The sequence below is a fragment of the Cheilinus undulatus genome, linkage group 11, assembly GCF_018320785.1.
Source record: "Cheilinus undulatus linkage group 11, ASM1832078v1, whole genome shotgun sequence".
Lineage (NCBI taxonomy): Eukaryota > Metazoa > Chordata > Actinopteri > Labriformes > Labridae > Cheilinus > Cheilinus undulatus.
Window position 1 is genome coordinate 21175197 of NC_054875.1, and position 16781 is coordinate 21191977.

At 40.5% G+C, this 16781-nt stretch overlaps 1 protein-coding gene across 1 annotated transcript in view; it reads right to left on the reverse strand.

The window, feature by feature from the left end:
• casz1 (castor zinc finger 1) overlaps window positions 1-15655 on the reverse strand; it is a 75120-nt gene extending 59465 nt beyond the window's left edge. The window contains exon 1 of the mRNA XM_041799201.1: window positions 15247-15655. Within this exon, the coding sequence (XP_041655135.1) occupies window positions 15247-15295 (49 nt within the window). The 5' untranslated portion in view covers window positions 15296-15655. The remainder of the gene's footprint in view (window positions 1-15246) is intronic.
• Window positions 15656-16781: the final 1126 nt, after the last annotated feature.

Genomic DNA, 16781 nt, shown 5'->3' on the forward strand with positions numbered 1-16781 from the left:
TGTATCTTCTATGGTCTGGCTCCCTCCCATTGGTAAAAAGGGAGGGTGATGAGGGCTAAGGCTTGACGGCAGCGATGGGCTGACACACTGTTGATCTCCCATGTCTTGTCTTGGCTCGGCTGGTGGCAAGCAGCAGTACGGGGCTCCCAGTCTGCTGTGCACACTGCCGGCCTGCAACACACACCCACACACATACACTACCGCACACACAGTGGCTCACAGCACCAGCCATGCTCACCGGGGCTTAGCTAATCCTGTCACATCAGGCCACGTTGGCTGAATTGAGGCCTTTAGCAGCTACACCCCCTCCTCCCCACCCACCTCCTCCATTCACCTCCACACTTTGCCGCCACTCCTGCACCAACTCCTCTTTCTTCCTCTCTCCCTTACCTCCTTGTTCATTTCACAAGGTCATGGATGGCCGACTGCAGCACGCGAATGATGAGACGAGACAACTGACGAATCCTTGAGTTCCAACCGTGCAAGAGGGGGGTGATTTGTTAATTTTATTCAACATGCAAACAATTTAAAACTAAGATATTTAGTAGAAACATAAAAACTTCAGTGACACTTGGTAACTTTTACAAAGCTACCATATATTCAAGGCTACAGTTTAGGAATATAACCATTCAAAGTGTCATTATAGCAGGGGACCACCTGAAGAGGTTGTTTTAATGAGTACTCTTACAGTGAGAGATTTTCATGTCACCCCCTATGTTTGTAAAACATACAGGTGTCATTTTGTCTTTTCTTGGCTGTAGTCCGTCATAGTGGTACCACTATTAAAACACATATTTCATTCTCCTTTGGCTGGCTGTGGAAACTGGACACTCCTGCCCTTTAATCTGGATTTCAATCTATAAATGCACAGCTATATCAAGACTGACTGAGGCTGTTTTATACACCTTGTTAGATTTTCCTTACTGTGAACTTTCCGTGCTGAGGCCAGTGAGTTTTCCTATAAAATCAAACGCAAAAACAAATAAAATTGATGTTGAGAAAAATGTTTTAAATGAATAAATTAAACTAAGGTCAGGAGTGCCACTCACTATGTGAAAGTTTTGTCCTATAAACTCTCAAAAGAATGTGTTAAATATTAGCTTTCTTTATCCCATTATTCAGTGTGAGGGTTAATTTGCCCCCATTTCCACACCACAACCCCCACATCCCAGACTAAACCCACGCAAATCCACTCACACACATGCACACACAGCGTTCCCTTTAAATTTTTCCCAGACTTTCTTTGTTTAGCCATTTGAGGCAGACTCTGGGAGAGTTTCAAATGATTTTAGCCATGATTTAATTTGGTTTGTTAAAGGGTGATGTCAGCACAATGGGAGACGAGCCTCTAAATCCACTACATTCACCCAAAATGCCCAGATGAGATAATCATTGGTGACGTCTACGAAAACACTTATTATATTTGCCCATCGCCTGGCTGAAGCTGTTAAAACTCATCAGCGTTATTCCCATTTTTTTCTCTGGGAAAGAAAAAAAAATGCTCAACTTATAGTCAAAACTGTCCCCCCTTTTAAAGAGACAGCGCTACATTGTTGTGGCAGTGGACAGAGTTTATAAATGAAAAAAGACAGGGCAGAGGGCTATCGGGTGTCTATTCAATACTCATTTTGTTTGCACCCAATACTAATTAAATAAAACACGCACAACTTTTTAATTGGTTTTGCAGAGATCAACAGTTTCATGGCTGTTGGAAAGTATATTGCCTACTGTAGTTTTACATATACATTCTTTATTACTTAAAACAGGCGATTCTTACATACTTAAATCTGTGAATGAGCCATGCTTGTCCCTTAACTTGTCCACACAATTTAAAAGGGCTTTGGGCTGACAAGGCAGCAGAGGAGATAAGAAATGGATCAACGTGAGCCTTTCTCATGGCTTAATTTATTTTAAATCCAAGCCCTATTTACACACCGCACACCGGCAGGCCTTGTCAACTCCAACTAGCATTGAGATATTTAAAACCATTAATGCTGTACAGCGGCAGCCTGAGCGTGTATGACACAGGCTGTCTCTGTATGAAACAGAGCCAGATCTCTGTCTGTCACAGGCTACACTTTTGAATAGAGCTACAAAAACCGTAACCGTGCAGAAAGACTTAGCATTTGCTGAAAAAGACAACTGCAAAACCTATTTAAATCCAAGACAAAAGCTACAAAAATACATTAAGAGAGAGAAGAAAAGAGTGTGTAATCCTCTTCTGGTGCATGCTCAGGCCAGATTCAGAGTATCTTTAGCACGGTGGGCTAGCCCCTTAGAGGCAGGGGTCAGGATATGAAACACACAGGCTTTCCGCCTCCCGACAGGATATCCTCATGGATCAGCAGTGGTAGCCATGTTGACCCGCCCCGTTATTAAAGAGGCTAATCTGTTCAACATGTCAATGTTAGCACTTTTAGCTGCGATTAATAAAAGACGAACCCAAGAGTGCTGTGTGTGCTTTTTCGGTGCCCCAGGTTGTTTTCATTTGGTTTGTATTTTTAGTGTTTTTTGCTGTTTGGTAATTCAACAGTCCTCTTATCCCCTATTAGCATAAACAGTGTAAATTATTAACTTTGTTAAAAGAATTATAATCGACCCTGAATCCTAAGCTCTGTGGCGCCTCTGTGTGTTTTTCCCTTTCTGCCACTGGCAAAGAGGCACAATGGCATTGCAGATATCATTAAAGCAAATGTAACTTTATATTTCATAGATACAGAACAGTGTGCACGTGATGCCTGACTTTGTGGCCATTTATGTGACGCTTAAAACGTATGGCCCAGTGGCTTCCACAGGCTGGTAGTAATAGAACTGCTCTCTAACAGACTTGCTTTCTAAGTGCCTAGTGCTGTGTCTTAATTTGTAATCTAGTCAAACCAATTGTCCGCTAGCTAAAAAGGTCACTGAGACAATAGACTATACAGCCTCCCGCAATGTAGAGAAAGCCCAGGGTGTCTTTTGTAGCTTTTTAACCGAAGATGTAATTAAGACACCTTCATCTTCTGAGGTGAGAAGGGCACCAACAAGAGTCTGCTGGATACACACAAGGAAATTCACAGAACTGGAAAGAAGTGAGACACAAACTAAGGCATTGCATTTTGTTAGAGGTGAAAAACAGCCGTCTGCACAACAAAATGTCACCACTGAGGACATTTTTTAACGTTTATCTGCTCATTCTGTCAGTGTGTGATTTTATACATCCTGACCGACTACTGCGTTGAGGAAAGCTTGTTGGGAAAAACTGAGTGATGCAAAGCAACACAGGAGAGGCAGAGGGGGGGACTTAAAGGACGTGATTTATCTGGGCTTGATTGCGTGTTAATCGAGGTTACGTGTATTAAGTGGAATCTAATTGGAACAGACACTGGCAGTCTGACAGATCGACATGATGCAGATGGATTGAGGGGGGAGAAAGGGGGAGTAAGGGAGACAGGGAAAGGAAAAGAGAACGGGAGAGAAGTCTAGGAGAGGAAGCAGAGCAGAGGCAAACGAAACGCATCATTTTTCTACTGGTACACAGTAAAACAGACAGAGTTTTATGACACTAGAATAAAACCACCGAAGCCTTTTGAACAGTTGAATGACAAGAAAGAAGTCTAAGCCACTAGGCTCGTCTCATGTGCGTCTAATGATTGGCGGCTGATGAGACATGTAACCCTTCTAGAGGAGGACACACATGGGTGAGATTGTGAGTGACAGGGCACAGCACTGGAGTTTTCCCTCCCCCCTCCAGTTGCCACAAACATTCATTTTTGCTTTATTGGAAAAGAGGGGGAAAAACCAACCCTCCAAAAACACACGAGTTAAAGAGGCCAAGTGACAGCTGCTGGAAAATTCTCACCTCAACGAGGGGAAGAGCAAGTGTTCGACTGGTCCTTTCTGACTCTGTGCTCCTCCTGACAGGCGACAACTGTTCTGAAGGCCCCAAATCTAAGGCATTAAGCTGGGGTGCTGAATGACCCTTTCAAATGTTACCAGAGTAACGGACCGTAAAAGATGACCACCTGTTAAAGCCAAGCAACTGCTAACTTGAAACTAATATACCCCAGAGTCTGTGGATAAATAAGGAGAACACAGACTACAAAAAAGGTTCAAAGAAGAGAAGGTGAAAACACGGTGCAACATAGACAGAATTTCAGATTTAGCATTGCACTGAACTGGTCAGTGTTGCTATAATTGGTAATAATGAGGAAGACAAAGTGTGAGTGACACAAACGGCCTCAAAGAAGAAAAGCCCAGGAGCTAAAAATGACTGTCAAGGGCTGTTGGCAAAATCTGGGTTAAAAATGTGCAGTTATCAAAGAAAGGGTCACTTCTTCTGGAACATGTGAAAAAGTTTAAAGGCAATTTAAAAAAAAAATGAGAAGGGGTAAAAAGAGAAAAAGATAAAGACAGGAACTTAGGAGAGTTTAATGGTGGTTTGTAGGTTACTACAGCACTCAAAACTTCACTCATCAACACAAAATGCCCAAATTGTTCCCGACATGATCCCGTCATAGCGCAGAGACAGAGGAGTTGCTTCGGTCATCCGTTGATTTGATCCATTATGACTGTTACACTAATGGCATTAATAAGGGCAAAACTGCTATTTTCAAACACAGAATTTTCATCGTCTTCATTTGGCTATTGCCTCTCCCATTTTCCTACATTTCAGTCCTCTGTGTACATAAATGTGTGCATTTGTGGGGAGCGTCTGTGCCCCCAGCATGTAATGGCTATAAGGTCATCTCTGTTTTTCAGGCTTGGTGTACAATGTCGTTGGATTGCAACATTTTGCATGGTTTAAAAACAACAACATGAGCTCTGAAATTTGACTCCCTGCTATTTTGGATGGATTGACCGCAATGTTGTATACAGCAGCTGGCTCTGATAAAATACCCTAGCCTCTTATACCACTGCCTCAATACAATTAACCAAAAATCATGTGTATTTCTATTTAATTTTAAGAACTTACAGAAACAATAAAATGAAATGTACAGCATGGTGTGATACTGAATACACCAAGAACCTGTTTTAAAGAGAGGTTGTTAAAAATACAGTATGTGTGCATTAAAATTTGTCCTTGCCCTCAAGTTTAATTTACTCTTAGCTTATGGTATCAGCACAGTGAATGTGTCGGCAAGTTTCTTGTATATTTGTGCTGAATGGGAGTATATGTGTGTGTGTCCAGCCCTCATCAGCCTCTAACATTGAGAGGAATGACACTGTGTGATCAAGGACATGAATTGCTCATTGATTTTTAGGGGCCAGCTTAACTATCCATTCCAATTGATTTTTAGCTTTGCTGGGTGTGCGAGTTATGGCAGTTTTAATGTATCATCTGTATGTGTACTCATCACCCAGCGCAACAGGATTTACAATAGTCTGTGGAAAATTAATACACAATACAGTGAGCAAATGTAGGACAAGGACTTTTCTGTCCTTTTTCTATTATGCATTTCAAAAGTGGAGCTCATAAATGCTCTCATGTCTTACAGAGTGTGTGTGTGTGTGTGGGTGGTGGTGGGGGGGTAAAAATCACCTTTAACATGCTTTTTTATATCTTAGACATTATCTGCCTCTGTAAATGATCAATTGGGAATGGACTGAATTGTTTTTATCTTGATGTATTCATGGAAAATAAGACTAAAAGAGGTGTATGAACTGTAATCCCCTTTATTGCAGTGTTGCTGGGACTGGCATTTCAGTGTGCAGTATCACATAACTAAGCTAACCAGAAAATTGAAAAATTTTCAAGAGGGCTTAGGCCACCATGTAGCACAACACAAACTATGTCTTTACTACAAACCACAACAATGGACTCAACATTTAGGAGGATAATGTCTTTATAACTCATATTACTCATCAATTAACAATTCATATAAACTATTAATTATCAATGCTTTGATGATGTAAGAGACAAAGTCAGAGCAATTTGATCCAAAAGGCTGTCTAAAGTCATCTGTCAGGTAGAAAGTCATTAAAATAGGGGCTCGTTTTCCTGCACCAAGCTTAGGTTTCACTGAGCCGCGGATACATTTCTATTCTTCAGCAAAAGGCTGTGCTCTCATATGATATCATCTTCTTCAGAACATTACGTTCAATAGCTTGCTTTTTAGTCTTTTGTGTTTTTCTCCAATTTAAATGGCCCTTTTTTAACAAATGGTTTGGGTGAAGCGGTCCTCTATGTGAGGTAACTGCCTTTTGTTCAGTGAGAAAGGACTGCATAAAGAACACTTTACTCCATCCTTTTAAAAAAACAAGTCTGCTTAATTAATGTTTTACAAGTGCTGCTGTATTCTTAGTTAAAAAAAAAAGCCTCTATCAAAGCCGGCAGGTTCAGATTACGTACGCTAATTGAAATTCTGAATTTCTAAGCCAGTTTCTTTTTTTTCCCTGCTTGTGTTCTTTCTCCCTGCACACACAATAAAGCCTAGTGTTTTGTAGTCCACAAATGACATCAAATCATCTAAGTAATATGGGCTTTTCTTTTTTTCCTGTATTCTCATGTTCTGCTAGTGGGTTCATGAGACAGCTTAATAAAGCAGTAAATGCTTGGGGAAGCCTGAGAGCGTACTGTGTGAGTGTGTGATCATTTTGTGTGTACGTGCACACGCATGCTCTGGTGTTTTACCTCCACCAGGGACCTCAAAGCAGAAGGCAAAGCCTGGTTCCACACTCAAGCAGATTTTCCCAAAGAATAAAGCACGAATAAAGCCAATGAACAAAAGAGAATGAGTAATACTAAAAGCAAAGCCAAAACTAAGACACTTATCTCAGGGGTTGACAATGATAGAGCTTGTTTTAATACAGCCTGAGCTAAATGAATACAGCATAATTTGCAGGTTATACACGCATTAGGTGCCGGAGGAAGGTGACTGTGTGAACAGCTGCCGGTGTGGAAGCAGCGTGGATGAGGCCGAGTTTGAACAACCATCCCAGACAGCAAACGGCACAATGGAGGAAACATGGCTTTCTACGCACTAGTGACAATGATCTGAGATGAAGTTGGAGTTTGGATCAACTCGGATATGAAACAAAATCTTTTTAGCTAAGCTCAAAGTCTGAATATACAAGATGTTTGTTTTTAAGGAAATGCTTTAACCTTTTCTACTTTGTTGTTTATCAGGTTCCAAGAGACAATTACGTGAATTACAGATGAAAAAAAAAACGCCAACCTTGATGACCTTTGTTCAGAGTTAATCATTGCAGGGGTGGAAAACTGCCTCTCTTCTATCCTCTTTTATATTTACCCAAACTCCCTCCTTTCAACGGGGTATTATTTTATTGGCTTGTTTTGCAGGCATTATAACTTTGCATTCTTCTCCCAAGGTCAGTTTCTAGTGCGCCACGAGGGCTATTTACACATGGGGCTTTTCAGGTCAGTTCTATTGTATTTACATCAAATAATTTTTGATAAGGGATGTAAAAGAACTATAAACCCAACATCATAAACGGGATAGGTGTAGCTGAAATAAGGACAAAAGATCAACGGCTGAATTTTTCCTTATCTTGGACACGTTGATATTTTTGAGTCTACGCCCCGGCTCCTCTCCCTCCCTTTCACACAGAGCTGAGTAGAAGCGTCGACTTGTTAGATTTAGTCCAATGGCTTCCCAGTGCGGCCAGCAAGCTCTTGTTTCATAGAGAAGTACCTCCCCTGTTATCTCCCCAGCACTATAATCACTTAACAAAGACTTGGGCATTTGCACAAATTAAAACATCAATAATGCATAAGTGCTTTTCAGTTTTGAGCTGTAGTGTCCCTGTATTGGGATGAAATACTCCGTCTACCAGTGGAAAAAACTCTGCCCGCCATCTCCCGTCCCACAAATGACTTAAAGAAGCCACAGGCCGGCTTTGAGCAACAACCCCCCTTCTGTTAAAGTTGAGGCTGAGGCTGTGGTGAATATTTGGGATCTGCTTTGGTAACAGGACAAAATGGCTGGGCTGAGTGGGATGCGGAAGTTGTTTTAGAGCAAGAGGCACTAAGTGGTGGTGGTGCATCAATGCAAACAGGCAACACCCTTGAGTGGCGCAGTGTGCCATCCCTCCATAAACAACACCACCGCTGTGTCCCCGACATTTATGATTTGTGGTCAGAATGGCAACACAGGCCTGATTCCAATCCAAGTCTGCATGTTTGCCCTATCCTTACACGGCTAAATCTGCCCCACCAAGTCTCTTATTTTCTCAGATGAAAACACCAGACGGTTCATATGGTTGTCAGAAAGCTTTGCTTAAAACAAATCAGATGAGAATATCACACTTGGTGAAGGAAGGGAAGGGCAGGGGAATCATGGGAAAGAAACTTAGTGACACTTTGAAACCAGGATGCTGTTCAGGCTACTGTTTAATTTGTGAAAACAAACCTCCTTCATATTTATCATTGCAAGTGTGAATATGAAGTGTTTGGTGCTGACTATGGATGTTGGAGGAGTTAAGTATTATTATTGGATGAGTAAATCCATGACCAGTACCGTTCCAACACCAACAGAGGACGAGCATTCCTATACAGATGGCCTCAAGGACAATTAGCAGTAATGATTGGTTGCCACATAAATGTGGGATATTTGCTACTGCACTTGCTGATGATCACAGACCAAATGCCTCTCACAGTAATATGGATGGCTGCTTTAAACTTGAATGCTAAATGTAAATGATTGCTGTACACACGCAAAAAACATGCTCTTAAAGGATATGTTCCTTTATATTTTATAGGTGTAAAAATAAGAAAAGATGGGATTTTAAATCAAACACAAACCCAGCATTGTTATGAGAAATAAAGAGATGAGACAAACAGCCCAGAGATCTAAAATATTATCTCCTCAATCATATCCTTTTCCCCAGATATCTTCATTTCCCCCCACCCTTCTCTGTCAGTTAGACTGGCAAACAATCCCCTTGTTAGCAAACTGTTAAGACAGCCGCTTGGTACACAAATTGCGCTCGACCAAGCGAATTTGTTTTGCAAGGGTGACCTGTTTAATCATCTCATTTTCTTTGGCGGACATTTATTCATCTGGTTTCCACGGTTACAGAGAACATTAAGGGGCTACAGTAATAAGGCTGGAGAGTCAAACAGGTAATAAAAAAATTAACGCCATTTTCCAGCAGCCGAGGACAGTGGGTGAAATGAATCAAGGGAGAGGGGAGAGAAGCAGCGGGGGGAGGAGGGGGGCGGTATGAGGGGGGCTTCAATATTGTCCAAACAATAAGCCTTCGCGGTTATTTTACTCTGTAGATCAGCTGGTGCCGTTATGGACATGACACTTTGGGCACAGAGCAGGAGAGATAAAGCTTTTAAAGTGGCCCTGATCCTTTTTTATTGTCATTTAGTGATTACATATCAGAACAATTAAAAGTTAGCCTGAGATATCTATTAACTTTTTTTCTTTTTTTATTTCTCTTGTGCTTTAGACGGAGGATTATTTGAACTCCCGGCAGTGCAACGTGTCAATAACATGCAAGGGACAGCATGACATTTAGATGCCCTGGTGAGAAATGTTTCATATTCCTCCCAAGTTGAATCATGTTTTCTAATATTGTCTTTTGAACAACTGAGCTGCTGCAGAAGAAGTAAAAGAACACTGGAGCTCATCTTTCTGAAACTATTAAAAAACATGGACCTGCTCGCCATATTGAGGGTCCAACTTCTTGCCAAATATAGAAAATTCCAACACAATAGGGGGAACAGGTGCTGAGGGCCCACAGAAGGTGACGAAGCCAAAGAGCCGGGTTGCTGCTGAATGCCAAATATGGCAGTGAGACACGTTGCACCAAGGCACAAAACAAGCTACTGTAATGCGGTTTCCTACGTCTGATGTTTGTCACTGATTCCCCACAAACTGTCTTCCAAACAAATTTTTCCTTGTGCTGAAAAATAATTCATTGCTGCTTTAGACTTTAATAAGGCTGAACAGGAGAAAACAAGAAACAAATTTAATGCATCACTCATTTCTCCACTCCTTTCAAAAGTATTTCTAATTTGACAGCAGGGCTTTGGCACTCCTAAAATATGCACAAACGTTCTCAACCTAACCCTTAATCATTTAAATCGTCTGGTTTAACCTGTATTTGGGCATTTTACAACTCTGCCAACACCTGTCCCCCACCCTTGTGAAAAACAAACCAAATTGAATTCTTTCTTTGTTTGCTGTCGTGTTACTTGTATATACGTTGTTCCGGGGGCGGCTCCGGAGTGACTGAGGTCGAAGAGGGAAACACAACTGATGGCAGACATCGTGTCTCAGGAGAGGGAGGGAAAAGAGATGTCAGCCGACCTGGCCTCACACACTCAGAGAACTGTGGGGTATGCGCTATAACATCAAACACAAACCACTCACATGTCCCAGGCAGTGCTGTCCTTCCTCAAACACACACAAGCTCATTGGAACGAACTCTTGTCATACATGTGGGGTGAACTCACAAAAAGGGGATAGAGAAAGGACAGCAGTGAGAGGAGAAAAAAGCTAAGCTGTGGCTATGGGACTGCCAACTGTTCTGCTAACAGCCTCTTAACAGGTGTGGGCTCTGGAACCATGTAATCCTATCAAGTTACCAAGTAAAAAAAGGAAAGAAATCCGGCAAACTGCAAACTCCTGAGCTCTCCCCCTCTCTTCCCCCCCTGCTCTTCCCTATCTTTCTCCCTCTTTTCTGTCTCTATCGGCAGTGACAGAAATGAACAGCTGGGCTTCAGATTTATCATGTACAGACAGTAATTATTGCTGCTGCTGCCTGCTACTGACCCAAGTGAATAGAATGTCACATGAAAAAACACACGGCAGAAGGGAGACCTGAAGTTGAGGGGAGCGGGGTGGGGGACCGTGTGCAAGATGCGTGCATGTGGATGTTTGTGTGTGAGACACAGTAGAGAGAGGAGGGCAGTGTTTAAACGTCACTACGTCGCTGTTTGCAGTCAATTACGGAGGAGGACAGGGGTATTGGCTCTGCAACTCTGCAGAGCAAACATCTTCTTGCTTATAGTGAAGGTGACAGAAAAAAAGCCTCATTTGTTTTTTGATTCCTCCATCATAAAAAGTTCAGGTGGAACAAAAAGAAACAATCACACATTTTGCCCTCTTGTAAGAAGACAGGACATTTTTTAAGATGCATGTATGATTAACTCCTCACATTGACAATTATTAATGAAAAAGAAGGCATAGCCAATGCTGTTGGGCCACACAACGTGTCTCCATTATTATACCAACCCGACCTGACCCCACCTGCCTTATTTGTTCGAGAGATAAGAGGGTCAGGAGATAAACTATCAATTTATTACCTGTGTCAATCACTCTTCTGTTTTTTTTACCAGTTAACAATGTATCTGCTGCTTTAATACACATCCAGCTCAAAGTATGAAAGTTGTAGTCAGTCATACACCGTCCACGCTAACCTACGCACGGGCTGGTTCACACCTTAAAGACCCCTCGCCACATTTAAAAGGATTAGTCACCACATTTTGTGCTGCCTTAATCTCTCTTTCAGCTGGCCTAATAAGTGTGTTTCGATAAGCGAAGCATGCAAATTCATTCATGGCCAGTGGAGACCACGCTTTCAGACAAACGCACAAAGTCTTCCACTCTGCTAATTACCACTTCATTTTCCCCTTTTCCCCTCTTATATAGCATATCAGCAGCTAAAGATTATTCTTCCCCCTTACTTTGCATGAAATTATAATTTCATAAAAAAGATTAGGAAATGGAGTCAGGAAAAAAAAAAAAACGGAAGCTTCTCTCTTGACTCTGCACATAAGAATACATGACACGGCAAATTCAGCAGTGAGATTAAAGGCAGGATTTCTTTTCGCCTGGTTACGCTGAGAAGAGTGAGGAAGAAACATGGAAGAGGCTCTTTTTTCCCCCCAGAAAATAATACTTGATAAAACTTTCCTTTCCAATAAATGATATAATTAATAATTAACTGCCATCCCTTTTTAGATAGTATAATTAGAAAGATAATTTTACTGTTTCAATTTCCTTTAATTTTGGTAGAGAGCAGTTTAACAAACATGCATTATCTGTGATAATAAAAACTTAGCCTGTTATATTTTAGATAATAAAGCCAATGAAGACCCAAAGTGCAACCTGTTTATCATTCCGGAATATTTCTTCACCGAGTATTAATTAGGCCATTACTCCAGATTGGTGACGGGGAGCTTTGAGGTTTTAATTAGGTGCTGGCCACTGCATGAGTGCACAGGATTGAAGAAAGGGGGTGGTGATGCCACTTGCCTTGCTCCTGGCCCATATCAAGTAGCCCTGAACACTTTGGCTCCCGAGGCAAGATGCATGGCAGCCCACGTGCATCTGGAGTTTATTTGATCGTTTGATCTCTAATGTTTCCTCTTTCTACCAGGGAAGGAAAAAAAAGGCCAGTTGGTGTGATTTGGGTATTAAAAGACAGGGGTTAAGGTAATTACGGTGTAGGGTGGCTTGTGTCTGATGACTGGGCACATGCTCAATCAGGACTCAGCTGTCCCTCTCTTTCTGTCTACCCCCCCAACACACAAAACACACACACACCACCCTCCCCTTGTCTGCTGCCTATGTTCCCCCTTTCTCTCCCCCTGCCACTCTGCTAAAACCAGGCATAACACACACAACCTCGCGTAACATCAATCAACTACTGAGAGCGGACCATAAAACTACACAAACATATACGCTCACATTAACTACTGTATTTGACACTAATTTAATAGTTTCTCTTCCATGTAGGTAGAATGACAATTGAAAAAGGTACAAGTTTGAACAGAAAAATTTAGTAAAAGACATGGCTTTAAATATAAAATGAAATGTGATCATATTCTCTTTTTGGCATTTCAAAAAAAGAGGAAATTAAATATTCATATCAGGTTGTCTTTCTTTCAAATATTATCAACTAACTTAAAGAGAATGATTTAAATTATAAGATTTAAAAAATTACATTTCTGTTAAAGGTATTGAAAAATAAATCTTGAGAATAAGTGTGTTTTTCCTCGGTTGACAAGGCGATACTAATCACCTCGTTGCTGAGGAGCACTCTTCCCTGACAAGGCTCCTTAGAATACAAGGATCCCCCAGGAGAAATCGGCATGAAAGAGGTTAAAGACAATGACTCGCATTTTTTTTCCCTCCAAATGTCTCCCTGTTAAATTTATTTCAAAACTCTGTTAATCTGCTGTACACAACATTCCCATTAGCATAGCCCAGCCCCCTAATAAAAATTCCGGCTAGTTTAATTAAAAAATGTAAATTTACTGTCATCCAAGGAGCAGCAGAAATAGGAGTGCAACAGCATATTTTATTGCTTAAGACATCAAATTGATTCAGGTTATTGCTAAATTGTGATAAAAGGTTATTGAGGGCCTTCAGAACCGGGCTTGTTTTTCTCCCTCGTTTCATCCTGGATTTTGTGGAAGGCCGTAAAAAATGGAGAGGGCCACAAAGGGTTAATGAGACAACTCAGTGAGGGAGAAGGTAATCAACATTATGACTCATTGGAGGGTAGAAAAACATTTTCTGAGCTGACGAAAAGTTTGAAATTAGGGTGTGTCACGATTACAGTTGTACATGTTTGTTGTTATTTTAAACTGTAATGCAGGACACCTTAAATAACCGCATAATAATAACACAGCCATCATGTATTTCTCTCAGGTGTTTGTCAAAGCTGTGGTTAACATGATCTACAACACAGTCTCTGGGAATTTTATTTCAAAGTAACAGAATTTTAGGATTTATAAATTATTTCAGTAATTTTAAATTTCATGCCATAATATGTTAAAACCAGAAAAACGTATATATTGTAGGTAATAAGGGTTGATCTGAAATAAAGTCAAATTAAAATAAAGAAAGAGAGGGGTCATACTTGCAACTCAATATGCCTGGAGCAGAAGCTGCTCAAAAGAACTTTGAATTAAACTTTTCTTTTATTTTTTCTAAAAATACAAAGAGCCAGAGAAAATTATTCCTTTGTATGTTTATAATTTAAGGGGATTCTTTCTATAACGCTTTGATATCATTTTAAAGTAAAAGCCTATTTAAAATACATCTTCAGAACCTTTACTAAATGTTATTACAGAAGATAAGTTTAAAAACAGGATTTAAAAAAACAGGACAGATGAGACTGATCAACGTTTTTAAGGGAAGATAGTGTCCTTAAAAAGTTACATTTTAGGTGTTTAGTACCTATTTTTATGCATGCAGCAAAAAACATGAAACACAGAGTGACTATTAATACACACACACACACGTATAAAGGAAGACACCACTCAGTGCATACAGAGAACAGATGTGCACACAACACATGTAAAACAGAGAGAACTAAATGTGAAGTATGACTTATTTTAAAACACATAGAAAAGTGTTCTTTAAATGAAAGTGGAGATGAGACCGACACTTCTAAGTATGAGATGTAAGCCAGTTACTACAGGACAAGTTTACTCTGCCAGAAGTACGCACAGGATGACTGCTGTTAACCTGAAAGTCACAGATCTGTTACTATTTTAAAGGCACAGCTGTGTGTTTACAGAAATGCCAACTAAGATAAATAAACTTATTAAAGAATCAAATAAAAAATATTTTATATTTTAATTCAACATGCGACCCATTCAGTTGACCTGAATGGTTCATATTTTTTGATAACAAACAGCAATGTGCTGTGTATTTGCACATTAATTAGAAGTACCTGGAAAGGTGTTAACACTACTCCTGTTCCCTTTACATGTGTGACAACAAAAGCAACACAACAGTTTGTTTGCTTTGTCCCCTTGGCAACAACCCCTTAGGCCATTCAGTGTACCCTAATGGCACTGCCACCTCCTCTCTGGGAGAGCCCAATACCTGTGTTTCTACACATCTAAATGTTGGTTTATTCAAAAACATGCAATTAGATGAAGGAACTAAACAAGCAGAAAAACATGAATGAAGAAGAGAAAAAAAGGGCTGACAGGGAGTTGCTCTGGTCTCGTGTCCTAGAAGAGAAATACACTCTGACAAGAGAAAATGAAACTGGCTTTGTCAACTTTCTTAACATGTGTACTGCATGTTACACAGCGTCATGAACCGTAAGCAGGAGAAGCGAGCAATATTATTTGATATTGCAGTCACCTTTGGGCACTGTCAAAGCGCTATAAATAAGGGTGTCGCAACACTTGGGTATACGTACGGGCTGGCACATAGTTTAATCATGAACTTCCCCTCTCAGTATATTTAGTCAGAGATAAAGACACACCTTAAACTGTCAGCTAATAAAACATATCTGGCAAAGATACAAAAGAAGAGTACTCACCATATTCAGGGAAGTCGAAGTTAAATCCTCTCAGACATGTAACTTTCATAATATTACTCAACTCTGTTAGAAAGTCATTCGAATGTTGGTTGGTGGAGGGGGAAATAAAGCGGAAAAGTAACTAGATAAAAAAGGCTTCCTTCAATCATGCACTAAACTCCTTGACATGTAATCTGTCAATAGTTTGTTGCTGAGATAATGCCGGCTGCCACGAGCGGATTTGATTGGCAGCTTAGGGTCTGGCCCCTCCTTCCTGTGGTTTGACGGGGGGTAGGTGAAATACGGAGCCTCCCCCTTCCCTGCTCTCTCTCTCCCTCTGTCTCTCCGTGTCGCTCTCTCTCTGCCTGTCGTGCGCTGCCTCTGTCTCTCACTCTCTGCTTTGCCCCCATACACATACACACGTACAGACCAAGCTGTTGGTGATGTTGTCTGAATAGGCTGATAGGAAATTATGGCAGAGGAACCGGAGCAGTTTTTTCTCCCTCCCTCAGTGGGCTGGCCTTTTCCATCTTTGTGGTCTTCTAGCCTTTCAACTCTCTTGGGGTGGAGCCTCCACTGCTTCTATTCAAATGAGGGGAGCACAGTTCTTCAAAAGAGGTTTTGGGGAGAAAGAAATAACATTTTTAACAAAATATTGTATTTTTTTAATACAGTAAACTCTTTAAAGCCTTAGATGAAACATTCAAATATAAATAAGTGTGACCAACTAAAGGCTGCTTTTTAATCAGTGTTGACAATATTTCCTTAAAGTAGAAACTCCAATAAGAGAAAGGATATTTCAAGCCTCTAAGATATTAAATGCACTGAAAGTCACAACAGAAAATGTAGCCGAATTTAAAAATAAACATTTATCCAAACTAGATTTCTACTGCATATGACATAAATGTTTGTGCTCTCTTTTTTTGCCACAGGCATCATGTGTTTTTATAATATTTGACAAAAATATTACTCATGCACTTAAGCTTTAAGCAAATAACACTTCTCTCACAAAACAGAGATCCTCTCTCTTTTAAAGAGCTGTGTAGTGTACTTTCTTTGCCTCTCTCTCAGACCTCACTCTTCTCCTTCCCTCCCTGTGATAAGCTATCAGTTTTCATTGTAATTTCAGGTGAAATGATAAACGACAGCCGTTACCAGGTGACAATGAATACTTTATAAGACAAACCCCTTATTTGCCTGGCAGTTTCTTCCGCAGTGGCATGCAAAGTGCCTCTCTGGACATAAAACACATATACTGAAAATATAGATCCATGTCATAAATGTGAAATTTAGAGAGGCACAAAACATGAACTAAGAGTAAACTTTCAAAGGTCGCTGGATATTCAGTTTTTCCACTGCACCTTTAATTTAAATAAAGGTGGTGCATAGCTAACATTTACTGGTTTCAGAAAAGAGGAAACAGATAACTTTATGGCTGTGAATTATCATATGATGATATTTAGACCTGGCTTCAGTTCCTGAGAGCTGTCAGTAAAGTACAAAGTATGCACATAAATACAGGTTTTGGTTGATTTGAAATAATGATGACTCACATT